At 39.3% G+C, this 19,597-nt stretch overlaps 5 protein-coding genes and 1 long non-coding RNA gene across 12 annotated transcripts; 2 read left to right on the top strand and 4 right to left on the bottom strand.

Annotated features, from left to right (window-relative positions):
• Window positions 1-64: 64 nt before the first annotated feature.
• Window positions 65-4,663, bottom strand: LOC124201793 (proton channel OtopLc-like). 2 transcript variants are annotated; one of them, XR_006877692.1, is made up of 14 exons: window positions 4,323-4,663; window positions 4,006-4,090; window positions 3,622-3,904; window positions 3,429-3,473; window positions 3,266-3,329; window positions 2,925-3,165; window positions 2,667-2,752; window positions 2,475-2,567; window positions 2,147-2,351; window positions 1,705-1,860; window positions 1,274-1,533; window positions 892-1,124; window positions 587-782; window positions 103-505 (listed from the first exon to the last, which is right to left on the bottom strand). XR_006877692.1 is itself a non-coding variant. In XM_046598034.1 (13 exons), the coding sequence occupies exons 1-13, from the start codon at window positions 4,440-4,442 to the stop codon at window positions 779-781; spliced, it is 1,875 nt and encodes a 624-aa protein (XP_046453990.1). In that variant the 5' UTR covers window positions 4,443-4,663; the 3' UTR covers window positions 65-778. The 2 variants fall into 2 exon arrangements, 1 of the variants encoding a protein (XP_046453990.1); XM_046598034.1 differs by having other exon boundaries at window positions 65-782.
• A 1,965-nt stretch (window positions 4,664-6,628) lies between these two features.
• LOC124201813 (histone PARylation factor 1-like) lies at window positions 6,629-8,739 on the top strand. Of its 5 annotated transcripts, none has more exons than XM_046598059.1 (8): window positions 6,629-6,892; window positions 6,951-7,224; window positions 7,288-7,430; window positions 7,502-7,650; window positions 7,734-7,972; window positions 8,044-8,297; window positions 8,357-8,422; window positions 8,568-8,739. In XM_046598059.1, the coding sequence occupies exons 1-7, from the start codon at window positions 6,704-6,706 to the stop codon at window positions 8,405-8,407; spliced, it is 1,299 nt and encodes a 432-aa protein (XP_046454015.1). In that variant the 5' UTR covers window positions 6,629-6,703; the 3' UTR covers window positions 8,408-8,422; window positions 8,568-8,739. The 5 variants fall into 5 exon arrangements, with proteins under 5 accessions (XP_046454015.1, XP_046454034.1, XP_046454030.1 ...); XM_046598078.1 differs by having other exon boundaries at window positions 6,630-6,892; window positions 8,357-8,417; XM_046598074.1 differs by having other exon boundaries at window positions 6,630-6,892; window positions 8,357-8,417; window positions 8,518-8,739.
• On the bottom strand, window positions 8,481-8,902 carry LOC124201871. Its single transcript, XR_006877729.1, has 2 exons — window positions 8,859-8,902; window positions 8,481-8,701 (listed from the first exon to the last, which is right to left on the bottom strand). It is a non-coding gene; the product is annotated as an uncharacterized LOC124201871 (long non-coding RNA).
• Window positions 8,903-9,834: 932 nt separating this feature from the next.
• LOC124201785 lies at window positions 9,835-15,538 on the top strand. Its single transcript, XM_046598021.1, has 9 exons — window positions 9,835-10,046; window positions 10,109-10,269; window positions 10,502-10,708; window positions 10,832-10,889; window positions 10,944-11,050; window positions 11,119-11,348; window positions 11,408-11,582; window positions 11,698-14,791; window positions 14,861-15,538. The coding sequence occupies exons 3-9, from the start codon at window positions 10,551-10,553 to the stop codon at window positions 15,287-15,289; spliced, it is 4,251 nt and encodes a 1,416-aa protein (XP_046453977.1). The 5' UTR covers window positions 9,835-10,046; window positions 10,109-10,269; window positions 10,502-10,550; the 3' UTR covers window positions 15,290-15,538.
• Window positions 15,539-15,556: 18 nt separating this feature from the next.
• LOC124201841 (tyrosine-protein kinase CSK-like) lies at window positions 15,557-18,544 on the bottom strand. Of its 2 annotated transcripts, XR_006877725.1 has the most exons (9): window positions 18,138-18,544; window positions 17,838-18,057; window positions 17,605-17,739; window positions 17,400-17,536; window positions 17,170-17,337; window positions 16,912-17,107; window positions 16,455-16,541; window positions 16,104-16,382; window positions 15,557-16,040 (listed from the first exon to the last, which is right to left on the bottom strand). XR_006877725.1 is itself a non-coding variant. In XM_046598091.1 (8 exons), exons 1-8 carry the CDS (start codon window positions 18,191-18,193, stop codon window positions 16,200-16,202), a joined length of 1,182 nt encoding a protein of 393 aa, XP_046454047.1. In that variant the 5' UTR covers window positions 18,194-18,544; the 3' UTR covers window positions 15,557-16,199. The 2 variants fall into 2 exon arrangements, 1 of the variants encoding a protein (XP_046454047.1); XM_046598091.1 differs by having other exon boundaries at window positions 15,557-16,382.
• Window positions 18,545-18,783: 239 nt separating this feature from the next.
• LOC124201861 (thioredoxin-like protein 4A) lies at window positions 18,784-19,530 on the bottom strand. The gene is made up of 3 exons (XM_046598117.1): window positions 19,321-19,530; window positions 19,127-19,263; window positions 18,784-19,062 (listed from the first exon to the last, which is right to left on the bottom strand). Exons 1-3 carry the CDS (start codon window positions 19,396-19,398, stop codon window positions 18,849-18,851), a joined length of 429 nt encoding a protein of 142 aa, XP_046454073.1. The 5' UTR covers window positions 19,399-19,530; the 3' UTR covers window positions 18,784-18,848.
• Between the last annotated feature and the right edge of the window lie 67 nt (window positions 19,531-19,597).

The raw sequence follows: 19,597 nt of genomic DNA, 5'->3' as shown, positions 1-19,597 counted from the left end.
AAATTGTTTCTTTTCTTTTATCAATTTCATCATCGTTATTTTTTTCCCCAAACACTGACAACTCAATGTTGAGCCTTTTTTTATTATTATTTCTAGATAATATTTTTATTTGTGTGTGTGTTTTGTACGTTGGAAGCATTTGGAACGAGTACCATGACGCGCCGATATATTTCTGCTGGCTCATATCCATCATTCCTTTTTCCATACATCTCTCCTTTACATTTTTTTTCAAAAAATACAATACTGTATGGAGAACGGTGGGTATTGTGTACACGGGAGGGCCTAGTTGAGGGACCGCCTCATCATCGCTAAAAATCGCGAGCGAAACAGAATTACACTTGAAATTTGTTTCACGTATAGTAGGACCCCAAGTCCTTCTCACTGTTCTGGTGCTTCGTAGGCAGATTTCCAGATGTCGACCAGGCACGAAGCCGAGTGAAAGCGATAAAACAGTGTCAATGGCAGAGTGACGTGACTGAGCAGCGTCCAAAGTAAAGTGGGTGCCCTGATCGCGTGTCGTAAAAATTCATGTCAATATTGAGTCGAGATGAATGCGTCCATTTGGCTCCAATAACCAGCCACTCACCGTAAAAATGGATGCGGTCCATATTGGTCTCGTAGGATTTGATTTCCAGCGTTTCCATAAACCACATGGACAAATTGCAAACGATGAGGAAGGTGATGACTTCTCGTCCCGGTCTAGACGCCTGCATTTCGACACTGCGGCTGCAGCGGCGCAGGCCGTCGATGATTGTGGGCGTTTGCAGGATGACTTGAATCACCTTCGGGAATGACCAGTCGAAATCGAGGTCGAGGAAATTGAGTTGCACAATATTTTTTTGTTTTTCCAGTCAGGGTTTTCTATAAGTTATTTTCTCTTTATTTGTTTACCTAGAGGATGGCGACGAAAAGTGCCATGTAGTGGAATAGGCCATAGCGGGGACGATACTGAAAATGCCATAAAGGAAGAAGGAAGGAATGCAAATGAAGAGGAGCAAGTCGTCGAGCTGGGAGACAGGATTGGCGTTGATGTCCAATACGGCGAGTTGGCGGCACGCCAAGCCAGCGGCGCAAATCATTAGAATAAGCAGCGTTGACTCTGAGACAAGACCGATCCATATGCCCTTTTTATTAGACACCATTTCCAGCCAAATGAAAAAAACGAAAAAACGAAAAAGGACGTGATGCTGATCATTTTACCTTAGTTTACCTTAGTTGAAAAAATGAGAACAAAAGGATATTTAAAAAAATAAAGTAAATAGGAATTTCATACGGTGGGCACGTAACGGCGATCGCTAAAGGCTAGGAAGAAAACGATAATGCTGACGGCGGTGGCGACCATGACCACCAGTCCAGCAAACAAGCCTCGGTTGGCCGAAGAGCAATCAGCGTGAATAACCAGATGATTACGTAGTAGCAGTTGATGGTCGTAATGGTTGTTACGACTCGGAGAGGTCGACCTGCTACCGTCGCCCGATCTGTAAGTATCGTCCACTTTGCCAACATTTTGCCACATTATGAACCAAATTCCAGCTGCGACAGAAAGAGAAAATAAGAGTTTTAGTTGGCAGCTAGATCACTCGGGGCTATGTGGCAATAAGAGATTCAATTCGAGATACTCTAAACGTAATTGCGCTGAAAGTCCAAAAAATGAAAAAGAAAAAGAAACGAGGTAGTAGCACACCCGTCATAGATAATGCGTACCTACTAAAATGCTGTACTCGATGCTAAATGGATAAAGATACGGCGAGAAGGAGAGAATGAGAGCGGAGAAGTCACTGCCTTCGGCGCAGCGCATTGCGCTCAGGACGGTGCCATTCCACAGCATCCCCATCAGGTTTGAGTTGCTGTTGGTGTACTCTGCGTTCGTTAAGGTGAAATTTGTGTCGGTCACTCTATAGCCATGATTATATTTTACATGGAATACACACACACCGGGCACAAATGATAATAATGACACGGATATGAAAGCAAGAGCGTGAATTTATGGCCGTAAATTACAGACTACGAGGGATAGAAGCGTGTACACATATAGATGCAGTTATAGCTTCCAAAATAAGAACACAAGGGGCATTTAACTTTCGCAAAGTGAAATGCAGTGAAATTGAAAACGGCCAAAATCTAATATGTGTTTTTTTTTTCATACCTTCTCCAGTCAGATTCATTAGGTAGGACATCGTCGTAATGGCGGTGTCACTTTCGGGTTTCTGTTGATGATCTTTTAGGAGTCGCCGGTGGTGTAGACTGTCGACCGTTTCGTTGCGAACACTCCAGAACCAAAAGAAGAGACTGGTAGCCATCGAGTGCATGAGGGCGAAACTGGCCAAGTCGTTCCATCGATTAATCATCACCTGTAGTGTACGTTTTAAGTGCCTATTAGAACCTCCGTTCATCTGTTTGATTGCTTTTGAACGATCTTCTTTGGCGGCCAGCAAACTGACACTACACCTTGTACGTGTGTGTGTATACATTACGTTTGAGTATTTGAAGAGAATGAAGAGCTGGTAAAATGAGTAAACGGGCAGCAGCAGATAAAGGATCAGTGCGGTCGTGTCGGCACAGTCGCGCTGTAAGAGAGAAGAAAAAACAAGTCGCGGCAAACGAATTGCAAGCGCTGTTAATCCAAACGACTTTTATGACCGTGCTGTAAAGAGGATTTAATGTACTTGTATCGTGGGATCTTGGCTGGTGAAGTGAAGTATTTGCCGGGCGAGCATCAGGCAGCTGTGTATTAAATGTCCGAAACAAAATCCTGAAGACAAAAAGAGTGAGAGAGATACACTTGTGTTAAATTAGTAATCCTTTTGTATTCCTTTCTTTTTCGAGCGCTTTCATTATCATTTTTTTTTCCTGCTCGTTCTTTTTTTTATTATTATTATTATTTAAAGTCTTATGATGGCATTATGGTCTATTCTTTTGATTGCCTGCAGCTCCTATTTTCAAAAAGAAGCTGCCCGAGTGACGGCCGCGACGAAATGTGTAGCCGTTGACAGCTGAAGTCGTAGAGAATTTTTCGCTATCCAAAGAATGGCAACTCATGTAATCCGGCTCGGTCCACGATGCGGGTTGTTGATGGTCGTTGACAGCGTTCGTGTGTCGCCGCAAATCGATATGGAGAACGACATACCAAACCAGTCCAGGAATGAGCAGATAAATGCTAAAGATCTTTCCCCCATCAACCACAAAAAACAAAAAAAAAAAGAAAAAGTGTCCGCAATTTTCATCACAACTAACGTTGGAAATGTTGAGCAAGTTGTCGACCTACTTCTCCGATGTTTTTGTCGGGCAAAATCAAATCGGCCACACCAATCACCACGCCCACTGTGACCCTGCGCCCGACAGGTTAAAAAAAGGCAGGTTTTTTTAGCGATGATATGAGAGATGAAAGCCAAGAACATTCTCATGCTTTGTCGCAAGTCTATACGTACAAGAAGATGCAGTAGATAGCGCTGAGCACGACCGAAAGGTTCCCTCTGACAATCCAATCACCCCCCACGAAACAAAAATACGGATTGTATAGCATGTGTTAAGTATAAACAACGTGATTTGTATATCCTTGAGCAGCACAACACGATGACTCTCGCTATGCGTGAGCAAATTCGATGATAGTATGTATAGTACCGCAATGGTGTAATGGTTTTCCCGAGAGGGGGCGGGGTGTTTGACCTCACGATGGTTGGCCGCTGTCGGGAGCACGTCGCTGGAACGACGGCAGCAGCAGCAGCCCTGAAAGAATAATCTTGGAAACTCTGCGTTGAGTAACGGCAACTCTCGTCGGTCGCACTGGCTCCAGCCATGGCCTCGAATTGATGGACGTCCAATTCATCCTGCCCGAGAGAGTCAAATGTTGCCGAGAGCTCCTCTTCGTCGCTCGTCTCATAATTCAGCGGTGGCCATCGACGCTCTACCAATCGGGGAGCCGAAGAAAAAGAAGAGGTTAAGAGAATAATGTTACTCATTATTTTCGTCCAGACTCAGCGAACTCAGCAGTTCGACGAGACTCACCATTAAAGTCAACCTGAAAGATGGTCGAGATTGTCGATGATGATTGGGGTACCTTCACCACAGTCTTGCTGCCGTCCTCGCCCACCTGTCAATTCAAATAAATTCCCTGTTCCTGACCCTTCTCCGTTTCTCAACATGGATGGCGAACATTTATAGTATTTGTGGCATCTCGGACGCTACTGTGAGGGACTATCTCGAGCAGATATCGCTCTGACCAGCTGCGACGTCAAAAATGCTACGATACAGGAGAAATGCAATCGGCATTGCAATCCATCGCCAACCAATCGGCAAGGATATGTTGAAAATCTCAAACTTACGATAATGCCCTGAGGTCCAAAATTCAGCAGTCTTTCGCATCCGTAATAGTACGCCCAGCATGGCGAACTGCTTTCCTCGAAGCACTCATCGGCGGTTCTTCGAAGCACTCGATTGAGCATTGCGAATTCCTTTTTGCCATTAAATTACGGCTCACAGCTCTGGAAGCCTTGTGCTACTCTCGTTGAAAATGAAGATTGATGATTGAAATCGGTAAACACAAATACGATCCAGTCGATGTCTTCTACTGATCTGAATCAGTTGAGTGGTTTCAGACCTTTATCACTTTTACCAAGTCGGTTCGTCCTTCCCCATTTTTTTCCCTCGTTTTGCAACAGTAAAGTAGCTGTAGCTGTCCGTGACTGATGACGCGCAAGAATCTCAGATGATGGCTTTTGCTTATAGCGTGACAGAAAATGGACGCCGATCGCAGCGAACCAGTATAGGACCGAGTGAAAGTTCCGTCACTGCATTTCTTTTTGCTATAAAAAAACAAACAAGACAAAGACAAAATAGTTCCCGTTAAAGGACTCAATTCAATTCATGGCTTTTTTCATGCTTGCGTAACATAAAAAGCGTATGAGGGGTCCTTATCGGCGCAGAAAAGATTTAAATGACGTAAAATATTATATTCTAACCATCAAATTTTGATTTTCTACTTGGTAGTCTAGTTCTCACAGAATTGCGTACTTTCTCTCCAGGAATTCGTGTAAAGATAACTAAAAATATTTTTGATTTGTTGCGGGTATAAACTTTTTGGCAAAGATGTAAGTCAGCAGGGAAGAGCTAAGCCGATTTGACAAAGAAATTTATTACAGCCTTTTTTTGGGGGGAGGGGGGATAAAGACACTACGATGACACATTTTCTTTTATAGACCATCAAGTCTGTACAGTGAACTAAATATCTATTATACGATAGCCTACTTTTCTTGAATTGTTTTGCGGAGCGACAAATCATCGCCGATTCTTAAAACCAAAGGAATTGCTTATGGAGACGTTCAAAAGAACTGTCGAAGACTATACTAGAGAATAGTACATTGTTAATATAAAACTGTTCTTTTTTGTGTTGAGTAATTTGGGAGAGAGAATAGCCAGTATTAGGCTCTTTTTTTGTGAAACCCAATATTCGAAGAACACGGAACCATTCCAATCGCACCACTCTTAACCCATTTTAAAATTCACAATTATATTTTTTTTTTGCTCAATACCTGGAAATGGATGAACCACAAGAAACTCGTTAGCGTGTCTTGTTCTCCGAAACGTCATCGGCCAAAAAAGGTAAAGGTGGCCTCTAGTTCCAGTAACTTCACGGGCCAAGTTGACCCAGACCTTCCTCGTTAAATCAACCGCAAACCACAAAATGATTCAGGTAGTCAGGCTGATTCTGATTCGGCCGTCATGATTGGCGTGGAGAACAAGATAAGCTGAAACACCTGAAATTGCGTCCACGGTTTTTCTTTCTTACTTTGGTTACGCAAAGGTGATCAACAATTCTCAAGAAATTGGGGAAAGAGCTGTTTTGTTCTGTACATGCCTAAAGTATACGCCGTACAAATTTTTGTGGTGTTTCTAGAATTTTATTGGCAGCTTTTTAAACAACCTCCATTCGTGTCTGCTCGTAATTTAAATGCCATCAAACTGATTGACTTAATTCAGAGCTTCTACTTCATGGAACCCAAATAGACAGAAGTAATTCATAGCAGCGCATTGACGGTACCGGTAATGTACCGAAAAGGAGGCCGACGGTTGGAATTACAAAGCGGGTGCCATACATCAGCAATTTTATACGTCAAATTCAACATCTGGTCTTGTGAAAGACAAAGAAACAAAGTAATTTGGGATCCTGTAGTGCAGTATCACTTCAAGATACCATATAAGGCAATCTTCAATTATTCGTTGAGGCCAAAAGAGCTAGGAACCATTCCTCTTGCGTTAATTTTGTACAGTAGATACGATACTTGTGATGGTAGTACTATGCCATACTTATTTACAACCAACAAGAACAAAGTTATTCGATTTTGTAACCTGTCGATGATTTAACCCCATAAGATTCGGTTAAAAATTTTGTTTTACAAATGGTGACGTGTACAACCTACAGCGGTACGCATGCTGTCAATAGCTATAGCTATAGTTTAAACTACGATCACTAGATTAACTACTAAATCTGAAATAATTACTAAACATTTTTCTCCCAGAAAGATTACAAAGAGCAAAATTAAAACAAAAATAACTAGGAGAATAAAGCTGAATAAAGTAAAATACAAATACTAAGCTAAGACTAAAATTTGCGCTTTCAAATATCAATAATTATAAATTAAAAACTGGCAACAAAGCATGTTGTTGTTTTTACAAACTGGGGATTCGTTGATCAGCGACAGGAAGAATGGATTCTAAACACGAAGCTCTGAAGAGAAAAAGAATTAAAAGTGATGAAGCGTCATCAGACAGCGACACCGAACCGAAGAAACCTCTCTGTAAATATGGTGAAAAATGCTACCAAAAAAATCTGAATCATATACAGAAATTTCGGCATCCTCACAGAGACAACGTCGTCGTTAAACCTAAATTAGAAGTAACTATTTCAAAGAAAAGAAACTGTATTAGTTAATCAAACATGTTTATAATTATAGGATGAGAAGGGGGAAACAACTGATGAAAGTGTGATTGCTTCAGGCTCAACTGAAATTGTAGAACAAAAACAAACTGGGATTGACGATAGCAATAATCTCTTGGCAAATCAGGAAAGTGAGCCCCAGAAAACTAAATTGGAAGCTGATGATGAATTGCCACCTTCACCTGAAGATGTGAAGGAAAATATAAAGCTTAAGTTCCTTGTTGACATGCCAGATGATTTTTATGAGTTCTGGGCATTTTGCCAATCTATCTGTTCAAAAAATACTTTAGGTAAGCTACATAAATTAAGGTAATATACAATTATTTAAATTCTGAGTTAATGGCCATCTTCAGAAACATTTAAGGATTCTCTTGGACTAGAATTAGTTGGTCCATTTCAACTACTTGAACAAAACTCAAACAGAAGTAAACCAAAGGAAAAATGCGGCAATTCATTGACACAGTGGCGATTTTATTATGATCCACCTGAATTTCAGGTAGAAACTAAACTAAAAAAATGATCCTATTTCCAGATTATAAGATCTTTAACTTTAATATCCTATTTCAGTGTGTAATGATTGATGACCTAAGCAAAGGATTTCATATAGGGTATTTCCGTGACGTCCCAAATGAAATGCCAATGTTTGTTGGTTCCAACACGGAATCAGAAGGCTGTGTTTTAACTCCCATGAGCGATAATCTCTTCTCTGCTCTAAGGTATGCATGTATTGAGAAAAGAAAATTGAAACGCGCAGACACATCACTCTAGGTTATATAATTAATTACATGTTTATATGTAGTCAGATCATATCTGCGAGGATTAAGAAAGCCGACCCGTTTAAAAAAAGCCAACTGGCTACGTTGAAAAAGCAATTAGAAGATTGGGCAAACAAAAATGATATCATAATTGAGCCCCAGAGTGAGATTGTAAAAAAGAGAAAGAAGCTCATGGTTGCTAAGACGTTTTACGAATGTGGCATTGTGGTTCCTGTAGATAAAAAAACACAAGTTGGTTATAGAAAAATACCAGAGACAGATGGTAAGAAGACTTCTTTTCATGTTAATTCATGTGAATTAAATACCGAAACTTATTTTTTTCTCCTTCCTCAGCTAACATAAAAAAAATTTGCAAAAAAATTGTTGAAAGCCCAAATTTGTCTGAACAAAATAAGAACAGTGATGCCCTTCAAGAATTGGTGACTTATGTGCAGTATGCTAACGATGAATCGGACTACGGAATGGGCTTAGAGCTTGGATTAGATTTGTTGGCCTATGGAGGAGATGTTTTCCATCCAACATTACTTCATCTACTGAGCGTTGCTTACGAACTGCTGGAACGCCATGAATTCACCGTTATTCTCCAGGTAATCCGATAACAGTTATTTACCTTGTCTTATTAACAGCTGTATAATTATTTAAAAAGGCACACATGAAAGAAAGACGGCGATTGGCCAAGAACGATGCCGTAAAATAGATGCACTTTTGTACGGTATTTGATTTCAATTTAATGATTATTTCATAAAATGTCTGGAGTGAAGAAATAAATATAATTTTTCTAAAATTTTGTATATTATTTCTTCTCAGACCATCATGATCAGGATACCATTAAAGATTTTGTGTGCCTTCCTTTTTAGGTGCAAACTAAAGCGAAGATCCCCCAGCAAGTTTTGAAACATTTGTTAGTATGGATTGGTTTAAGAAGAATTATTTCAGTCTAGCAAGTAGCAACCCTTGTCTCGTTTGACAAGACTCGCGAGCATTCTCGAAGCTGTTGCAAACAAAAAAATAAATTAAATTAATCTCCGATTTGAATGTGTTAATTTAACTAGATCGAAAAAGAAATCTAGGGAAACGAAATCAAGAATTCAAGATGACTGCAAACTACTGTAAAGTAATCAAAGAAATAGAAAAATTTAATTAATTACCTATTTTTACAAAAAGAAAAAAGAAAGAATTTCGGGTCGCCATAATTCGTCATCGTCATCGTCATCGTCTGCCCATAGGGGGCTAAAATGCGGGATCCGCTGTGGATGCCACCAGGGGGCACCACTGGATTTCAAATAGTCATAGGCTAAAGTTGTGCAAGTTTATCTAGATTTTTATGCTTGTTTTATTTTAAAAATAGGCAATAATGAATTAAATCGAATTTTTATATGCAAAAAAATTAAGAAAATGTTCCTGTATTCTGAAACATTCACGCATAGAAAACATCAAACTAACGTTAAAAATAAAAATAGACGTTAATTCCGAAAAAATAGTCGGCGGATTGTCGTAGATAACTAGACATCCTTTAACAAGTTATAAAACCACGCTTCAATCAGAACCTCTGAGAATCTAATTATAATTAGGATTTTGCAAATAAAATAGGGTCTTATACATGTGTATACGTTTATATAAGAGGGTACACAAGATACGGAAGCACATAGAACGGTCAAGTCCATCAAAGCATGTGATATTAAATATGATTATATGCGGTTATATATTATTGCATATAATTATATATATTTTAATATATAATGTTATATATAAATATATAAAGTCGTATATGCACGTAGAACGGTCACGTCCATGAAAACATGTGATATTAAATATTATTATATGCGGTTATATAATATTGCATATAATTATATATATTTTAATATATAAATGTAACAATATAATGTTATATATAAATATATAGTCGTATATAAATTCAAGGTATTCTCCTATCAAATTAAAGAGATAATTTTCCAGAGGTGACATGAAAATATAATAACTAAGCACCACGTATTTTATCTTGAACGGATCACATCATCGCACTCATAAGTCATAATGTCAATATATAGTTTTAAGTATTTAATGCATTACACCAATTGCATTAGCATTACGCTAGAGCTAGACATTCAAAGATATTTGTACTACCATGTTCGAACCACAAAAAACTGTAGTGGTTGTTCGAAATGCCAAGTAGAAGTCAAGCGGCTCCCTCTGGTGGCCGATTCATGATTTCCACAACACATTCCGCAGTTTAGTCCCTAAAAGACGATGACGATGACGATGACGATGACGAATTATGGCGACCCAAGAATTTCCATGTCAACTTTTCACATATTAATGCTGCTGCTTCATCCTTCGTAATTCGTATTTAAAAAGTTGAAAATATTTTTTATTCCGTTCATTTTTTATTGCATTGTAGAAATTGCGACGTTGCAGTTAACTGTTTCACGGGATAATTGACGTCTTAACCGTCTAATCCATCTCATTTATTTGCTCATTGACTTTGGTAGAATTTGGACCTCACCTCGTACTAATATCTAATACAGCATATATTCACACATTTTCACCAGCGAATTATAGGTGAATTATAATATTAATTATTATACAAAACGCGTGCTGTCCGCATGGTGAATCTGTCCATTCACTGACTGACACAGTGACACGTAATTTATTAATAGACGACGTTCATTGTTGTAGACTTCAGAAACCTGTTGCATGTGTCTAAATTTCTTACTATTTTATTTCTAAAAATTTTATGTGTTTGCTGTTTAAGTTCACCGTAAGCATTATCTTAAATTACAATTATTTGTAGGACAAAATTAACCTGAAAGCGAGGATTGCAGACAAAATCATTTTTCAAAATGAGACGAGTAACTCAGCGAGCTCCAAGAAGGATTGTGGATCGTAGCAATGGAGAATGGGATGAATTTGACCCAAGATTGAATGATTATACTGTCGATAACTTTTATACTTCAGGACCAGGGTTACATTTACCTCCCAATATGCCTTATGCTATGAGGTATGTGTTATATTTAAGTAATTCTTTTTAAATAATTAATTGATAGAGTTCACACAATCATGATTTAAGAAATAGACTGTCTGTGCCAATACTAGTTTAAGATATGTATGTATTGTTAATTAGGAAAACTGCAGTACCCTACAAGCTCTTTGTAAGCGGAATCCATTCTCATACTACGGAGGTAACTTTTTAAGAAAAAAAAATGTCCTGTTTATACCATTTTCTTTACTAATAGGAAGGAATCAGACACATCTTTAGTAATTATGGTCAGCCACTGTCTGTATTCAGGACCAGGAACAAGTTTCAACAACCTATTGCATTTGTGGAGTTTGAAACTCAATGGTAAGTCTTGTATTGCACACAAGATATATTAATCTTCTGTTTTAATATCTTTATTTCTCTAAATTTAGTGAAGCAGACAACGCGATCGTTGAGCTAGATGGAAAACCACCTCTCAACTGGGAGGTGGCCTATGCCATGTCGCGTAAAAGTGAAGAAATACCTTATCAGCAATTTGCTAGTCTCATGCTAGATTCGGATTTCGAAAGACAGACACCAATGTTTCAAACCTCTGGTGTAGGGAAACAAACTTTTCATTCCAAGCAATCTCCTGTTCATAGAAACACAGAATCTTCAATGGGTATGTGATCACGAAAAACATTTTAAGACTATGCTAATCTTCGAAATTTTCATGAATAGAACCTGTTCGCGTGACTAATCACTCTACAAAAATCCCGACTGAACGATTCCCGCCTTGTTTTGTTTGTGGAACTGAAGCGTCCCTTATTTGCACTATTTGTAAGACTCGGTACTGCTCTCGAACATGCCAAGGAAGTGATTGGCCTACTCATCAGCCTATTTGTCGACCTCCACCGTAAGTATTTAAGTAGTGAAATTTCATGTGTTAGATCACTCGAATTTTCTTACTAGTTAGCTGGCTAGCTAATTGCACGTACTAATAGGTTGTTTTGTATTTGTGACGAAATTAGGGCCCTGGAGTCGGCAAATCTGAATTCGGACAAAGGTAATAGAGCGACCCAACTGCATGCATCTTCTGGGAATGGAGTGGTCGCTAGTGCTCGAGAATACCCCAACAATTCTTTTCCTCGGGTAAGCGCTGGAGCTTCAGCTATTATTCAGCAAGACCGTGGCGTTCCCTTGGAAGGAATGAGACGACAGCAGCACACAGTTGCATCTGAATTGACCAGACCTCAGTCGTGCACAGTTAAGGGTATACATCCAATAGCTGGGGCTTCAAATCATCGACCTGTGGATCTGTCAGTGACGATACATCGTAATATCAATTTTGGATCAAAAACAATTTCTCCTGACATGAGAATTGTGCAGGACAACAGTGATGTGCCTGTCCATTACGAGAAATGTCGCCTAGATGGAAAAGGTTTGAACCTGCATGCAACTCCTGAAGTTCAACCATCAAAAGGTTGTTTGAATAATCCCAGCAGAAACAGCAGACTTGCCCATCCACACAGCAATATGAGAAGTGGCGCATCACCCGTGGGCAGTGAGCCAGTGTCACGCGAGCGTCAGTATGATAATTCATTATTGGGAGCAATACCTAAACATCGCAATATTCCTATGGCAACTAATATTCCAAGAACTCCAAATGAATCGCCTCCTCACAGAGCGTCACAACCTCAGACTTCCAGGACGGCGAAAATCTATGCAACAGAGTTTTCTTCTAGAGAACTGACACTGCCATCTGACAAGCCCCAGCAAGTTTCGGTCTGCTTTGTCAAATCACCATCCGAATTCTTCATTCAGTATTATGCATTCCGAGAGGAACTCACCAAATTGATGGAAAGCATCAATAAATCAGCTGCTAATTCTAATCCGCTAATTAACCCTGTGGAAGGAATGCCTTGCGTCGCACTTTTCCCTGATGATGGTTCCTGGTACCGGGCTAAGATTATGAAAGTCTTATCGGATGGCATTGGAATCCGCTACGTCGATTTCGGTAATACGATTAAAATGCCCAACAGTTCTGAAAGTTGTCGAATGATGGAACACTCTCTCAGTGAGGATCCATTTTATGCCATCAAAGTCAAATTGGCTGACGTTGTTCCTGTAAACGGGAGCAGCTGGGACACGGACACCAATAGAAAATTCAAGGACATCGTATTAAACCAAGCCTTCTTGATGGAGTGTGTCCAGTTGGATGCAGATGCTATGAGTGTTAGGCTGAAGAACCGAGATGGATCTGATTTAGTTTCTCTACTATTACATGAAAATCTCGTGAAAAGAGCAATTTTAAAGGCTTCAGATGAGTTGGATCGTATTCCGTCTGCTGATGGAATTCCTTCACTTTCACATCTCCAGCAGTTGGTACAAAAGCCGCAAATCCTTCACTCACAGTTCCGTGGTACTTCCAATTCAAATACTTCCACCACAACATCTTCTTTAGTAAGAAGTCCACAAGCCTCGGTTCAAGCTGCTGCTCCAAAAGAATTGGCTTCAACTACTTTAACGGTACCTTCGCAGACATCATTTCCGGGACATTCCCCAACACGAGCTGCTTTGCGACATGATGCCTGTGTTATACAACCACGAGCTCCAACAATGCCTTCAGTTCCTGTTCGTCCGAATAGCTTACCTATCCACCAAACTGTGCTATCAGTTTCTTCCACTCCATTGACACCAAAGGCCCATTCTGTCATCGAAGTTATTGAAGCTGGCTCAAAAGTTATGTTCCAAGTAACCAAGCCACTAAACGGAGGCGACCATTTCAGTGGAATGCTTGTTCGCGACGAGGAAGATTTGCCCATCTTTGAATTCAGTTCGTTTGCAGACACCATTGAAACTGTTCCCGATTTCAGGCCAACCGTTGGATCAATTGTGGCCGCTGTCTTTTCCGCTGATAGCCAGTGGTACCGTGGCTGTGTAACCAAAGTTCTGAAGTCTTCCTACAATGTTCTCTTTGTCGACTTCGGAAATGAAGACGAAAATGTTGTCTCAGTGAAGCCTATTCCGGCGAGTTTTCAACATGAAATGTTGGCTGTCAGATTGAGTCTTGTTGGAAATCTTGCTTCGCCAACGAAGCAATATGCGGAAGAAAGTATGTTGCCAGATAGCAGCCATTCACTAGAGATTACTAGCAAAATGGCCGATGGCTCAGCTCTGGCCAAATTCGATGGAGAAAATGTTCCAACTTGTATCGTCAAGATAGAACCGTGGACCTCACTCTTGGCTGAACCAGAAGTGTCCCCTGCGCCAGAAGCGTCTCCTGCTCCAAAAGTGTCTCTTGCACCTATTCCTAACATCTCTTCGCCGAATTGGGAAGTTGGATTCTCGTGCAACGTGATTCCGCTTGCTGCTGAAGACCTTGATTGTATTTACGTTCGGGCGGACACAGAAGAAACGAAAGCATTGACTACCAAGATTCAAAAAGAGCTCAAAGGATATTTTCCCTTCAGTGTGAAGTTACCAACTGTTCCAGCTATAGGAAGCTGTGTGGCTGCTATCTTCTCAGATGACGGCGATTTATACAGAGCTCGAATTACCGATATTAATGGAGAAGCCATTAGTATAATTTTTGTCGACGTTGGAAAATCATCTACAGTATCCCTTAGTGGAATCCGAGTGCTTCCTGATTGCTTTTATGATTATCCTGCCTGCTCCAAAAGAGTTTCTCTTGCCCGCGTGGAACGACCTGCTGGTTCTCTTCCCACGACCGTTCAAGAGTTGCTGGTAAACTGCATCAACAAACTTTATAAGATGTTTGTAATGCCGTCGACGTCTGAATGGACAGAATGCACCTTAATGCAAGATGGAGAAGTTCTTAATGAACAGATAGCTGACTGTCTGGAACAACTGACCAATGCCACGAGCCACCCATCAAACCGGATGCCTGAACTTGAAATCGCCTCTCCTGGTGATGTTTATATACCTGGAGAAGTTGCCCCTGTTGACAATACCTTGAGTGATCTGAGCTACGACGATGGTATTTTTATGGATCTGCCAGAAGAAGGATCTTTTGAAGGTGTAGTCACGTGTGTAGACGGCCCTCAGCTGATTATGATGCATGCTGCAGATGAACAGATATCGAAGAAACTTGCAAAATTAGAGGTATAGTATGTGCATCCATTATTTGCAGATCATAAAAATAAGAATTTTTTCTTTTTTTTCCGCGTTCAGGAGGAAATGGAAGATTATGCAAAAGCTATCGCTCGTGGACATGGACCTAAGTTGAACGAAATTTGCCTTGCACTTTACCCTGATGGCAAATGGTCCCGATCAGTATGTTTAGACGTGATTGCTGATCCAGCTGGTAGTCGATACATGTGCATGCAAGTTGACTATGGAGAGACCCACATCATCGACATTGACGACATTCGACGTATTCCGAGGAGATTTATCGACTTTTTGCCTTATCTTGCACAACATGCCATCCTTGAAGGAACAGATGCAATGGAAGAAGTAAAGCAGGACCTGGTTACTCGTTTTAGTGACATCCTGCCAAAAAACAGCAAGGTAATTGTGAGTGTAGTTAGTCGCGTCGAGGTTACGTACATCGTTCGTATTCCCGAGGTTTCTGAAATTCTAGCTTCGGAAGGTTTGCTCTAAATTAAAATTCAAACGAGAAATTCGCCGCGATTATTTTAAACGCAATCACTTCATTTTGTTTCATTATGATTTTCGCTTCAAACTAAAGCAACTTTTTCTTTGTCCATCAGTCTCATTGTAATTTTAGTTTTCATTGAATTAATGAAAGGGCTTTTTTTTAAAAAAAAAAGCTTACTTGTACAAACGACTGGAGGAGTCGTTAAGAAATCTGAAATTGTCTAATTTGTCTAATAAAAACTTAAAAAAACATTTGAAGGAAAAAAAAGGTAAAGGCGTATATAAATGTATTACACGTATTAATTTAATTTTCAAAAAGAACCAAACAGCAGAGGTAAGCACAACCAGATTATGTACAGTTAACACGGTCAAGGCAGGCAATAATCGTAACATTATCGTAAACAAAAAATTAATAGCAGATTGATCGGATATTCAGGACGATTGGAAAAAAAATGTGTTAAAACGAAGCCTAAAGAATGATCAAGGAAGATGGGGCAAAAGGAAGCTCCGATGACGTCGCAACGTCTTGGCTTGATTTGCACTGTGGCTTAATTTTCTTTGGATGGTGATTTCGATGTTGAATTTTTTAAATTATAGATAGGCTTTTTTTTTAGATAACGATGGATTCGAACTGATGATGGTTGGCACGTTTGTCAATTCTTGATCTGAAGCGCAAACCTTAGTTTAATTTTACCTCTTTTCCTGGTGGGTTCTCCAAGTTCAAGAGAGGATCGGCTCGATACCCCATTGACGTCTGGCAAACAACTCCAATTCATGATTACTTTCGCCATGTTTCCCCAATTTCGTAATTGATTACTTGTTTGATTTCATTGGTCACGGAACCCCGTCGACAGACTGGAAAGGAAATGAAAGGTGGGGTATCAAATGAATCAGTGGGTTAAGTGCATTTGGTTCAGACGAAATTAGGAGTGTCTTTGAGTTGGGCCAGCTGTTGCTTGACTTGGTTGAAAGTGGGTCGCCGATCAGCGTTTAGGTCCCAGGCTTGTCTCATCAAGTCATGAATCTCTTGCGGACAACCCTCAGGTTTTTCCATTCGGTAGCCCTTTTCCACGTGCTTCACAACGTCTGCAAGAGGCTAAAACCAGAGACAAAGAACATCGAATAATTGAATCTATTTGCTAAGAAACAAATAAGGATATAAACTTACAATACGCGGGTAAGGGACTCGTCCGAAAGAGTAGATTTCCCACAGGAGAATCCCAAAACTCCACATATCCGACTTGTTGGAAAATTTCTGTGATAAATATGTGGAATGTTAATGACGAAATACGTGGTGAACGAAACCACAAATGTGACGATTAGAAAATGCTGTTACAACATTCCATTCTATTTTGAGATAGAAAGTTGGAAACTAGACAAAAATTTCTTTAACAATTTTGAACGTATCTGTAGTTGTAGCCCTGTGTGTAACTATTTGATGAATCTTCCTAGTTTGTTAAAAACAAAGGTAAAAAAATCTTCCTAGTTTGTTAAAAACTGAAAAAAAACTAAGTACTTCTGCAAAAGGTTTCTTTACAGCATTTAAATCATTGGGCATTAACTGAGAAATATTTGAATTAGATAACCCATCTCAATAAGCAAATTCGAATGGAAACTATACTTACACTATGTCTCAATGCCTCTGGTGCTGTCCATTTGATGGGGAACTTGCCTCCCTCTTGATTGTATATTTCTTCGCGAGCCAATCCAAAATCACAAACTTTAGCATCTCCGGTCTCAGCGACCAAGACGTTTCGGGCCGCCAAGTCTCGATGAACAACTTTTTTCGATTCAAGATATTCCATTCCTGAACAGGTATCACTACGGAGGTATAAATGAATAAATGAGGTTCGTATAACAATACGACAAGAAAGTAATATTACTAGGCAAATTTGATTTGATCTCGTTTGGTGACATGTAACCGGCCTCTTGAGCGAAGGTAATCTACTAAACTTCCTTTACTCATAAATTCTGTGACCAGGTAGAGGTGCTGATGCTGATCGTTGAACACCAAGCCAAGTAGTTGAACTAGATTCGGGTGACGTAAAGATCTATATCCCAGAATTGAAGATGTTATTATTTAAGGAAAATTTGTAAAATGTTTCCTACTTACGTCATTACTGATGCTTCAGCAAGAAATTTTTGTGCTGCTTTGCTTGAATCTTTCAATATTTTAACAGCTACTTTTTCTCCTTTAAAAGAACCTAGCATCACATCACCAAATTCTCCTTTCCCTATTGACTCCTTAAGCTATTTAAAGGGGAAAACTAATTTAGTGAAAACTGGCTAATGTTTGAGGTGTTTTTTTCTTCTTTTACTTGGAGATCTTTTTCTTGAATGATCCAGCCTGCTTCCTCAAAGTCCTTTCGATCAACACAGAAGTCCGTTTTGCCCTGTTTAGCAACACTCCTCTCAAGACGGGTACAAAGTCCATCTGCATCCTTTTCATAATGCTAAATATTGTTCAAAAGAAAAATCAATATTAGCCATTCAGATAGTCATAAACCTAAAACTTCCTAGTTTTAATTAATAAAAGCAGAATAGAGCTTACTTCAACAAGCTCTGCCAAGGTAGAAAAGAACTCCTCTTCATCAATGGTCAGTTTGTTATCTTTGTATATGACTCTGTAATGTTGAACCTCCCCTTGATAACTGACACAGAGAGTGTAGTCTCCAGGATAATTGGTAGACTCACGAACCAAGAAAAGACCATCTTCTCTTGGTTGTAGCAGGTTTTCTGCTTGTTCCCTTGAAATTTTCCCATGGAACCAGCTGAAAAAGAAAAACAAGCATAGTTAATGATCAACAGCATGATATTGAATGATGGTAATGGGAAAGGCTGTGACACTTACGGCATTGCATGAAGTTTTACTTCTAGTTTCTTGTTCATTTCGTTGTTTGAAGGCATTCACTAAGAGTAGTTCAATTTCACACTTATACCTTTAAAGGAAGATAAAACCGTTTCAGACACACCTCAAAGGCAACAAAAATATACAGTGGTGCACACGGAGTTCAATAAGTACAAGTTCGTTGTTGGACGGCCACCGGCTGTAAACACCTGTTATCCTCTTCACTTTATGGTACTTTCATGGGGATCAGCACATTCATAAGTAAAAAGTTTTGATGTCTTCACTTAGGGGTATATGACACATTGTTCTAACCGAGCTATTGAAACGGTTACATTCATTTAATCTGACGGGGCGAAACAAGAAACAGGCAGGAAACAGACTGCCGCCATAGTGTCGAGCACCTAGTGGCTTAAGTTTAAACTAAATGGACATGTCACTCTATCTCGAGTTCTTTTTGGGAAGTATTCGTTACCTGCTAATAACTACGTACGGTATACGTAAAATATAAAATAATTGAAATAAATTTTCATGGTAAGTTAAATCACTGTTCGGAAACCTAACCGTAAGTAATATAATGTAATTGTTGTAACGATTGTTGTACGATGTGTTTACTTGATGGTCAATTTATGAGACAAACAATTTATGAAAATGGGGATTCAAAAGTGTCATCATTTATTAGTTTTTAATCCAGTGTCATTTAATTGAACAACACAGTTAATAGCGATATTTGGTAGAATAATCTTTCGGTGAAACAACCAAACCTCGACCTTTTCTGGCTCCACGATAGACTGTTTCCACAATGTCAATCATTTCTTGTTTATCTTCTATTGCCCAGTTGATTTTATTGTTGTTACCAGTGCCTAAATCTATCATAATGTGTTTGTTACGGAAGAAAAACATGTTTGTGCAAGGATCATACAACTCGTACCTATATAGAAAAACAGTGAAAATCATTATTGGGATTCATTCATACAATGTAAATATGAAATTACATCTTATTGAAGTCAGGAACTTGGGTGATATCCACTAAATAGATGACAGCAAAGTTCTTGACTTTCTCTGCAATTTGATAAAGCACTTCATCCATTTTCATGCAAGTTGGGTCCCAATCATGACCAAAACGAATAACCTGTAGTAAAGCATGTTTAAATTGATAGTAATATTAACTAGAGAAAGTTTGATTTACCACTAAACGGTCCTCTTCTGAAAGAATTGCTTGATCTACTTGCCAACCATTAACAAGATGCTGTAACATGTAAGACATATTGTTTGATTGATAAAGGTCGTGAAAAAAGAAAAAGCTGAACAGTGCTTAGAAATAGATCTCGCTTCACGTTTTCAAACCTTTCCTTTCAGAAACCCGAAAAAGGTAAATAATGCGTCTGTCAACTTCACGAGTAACACGACATCTGTGTGTGAAATTTTCATCCACTTTCTTTACAAATTCATTCCCAACTCCCAAG

Source organism: Daphnia pulex, chromosome 2, assembly GCF_021134715.1.
Source record: "Daphnia pulex isolate KAP4 chromosome 2, ASM2113471v1".
Classification (NCBI taxonomy): domain Eukaryota; kingdom Metazoa; phylum Arthropoda; class Branchiopoda; order Diplostraca; family Daphniidae; genus Daphnia; species Daphnia pulex.
Note: the sequence above shows the minus strand (reverse complement) of the source record. Positions and strands in the feature narration are given on the sequence as shown.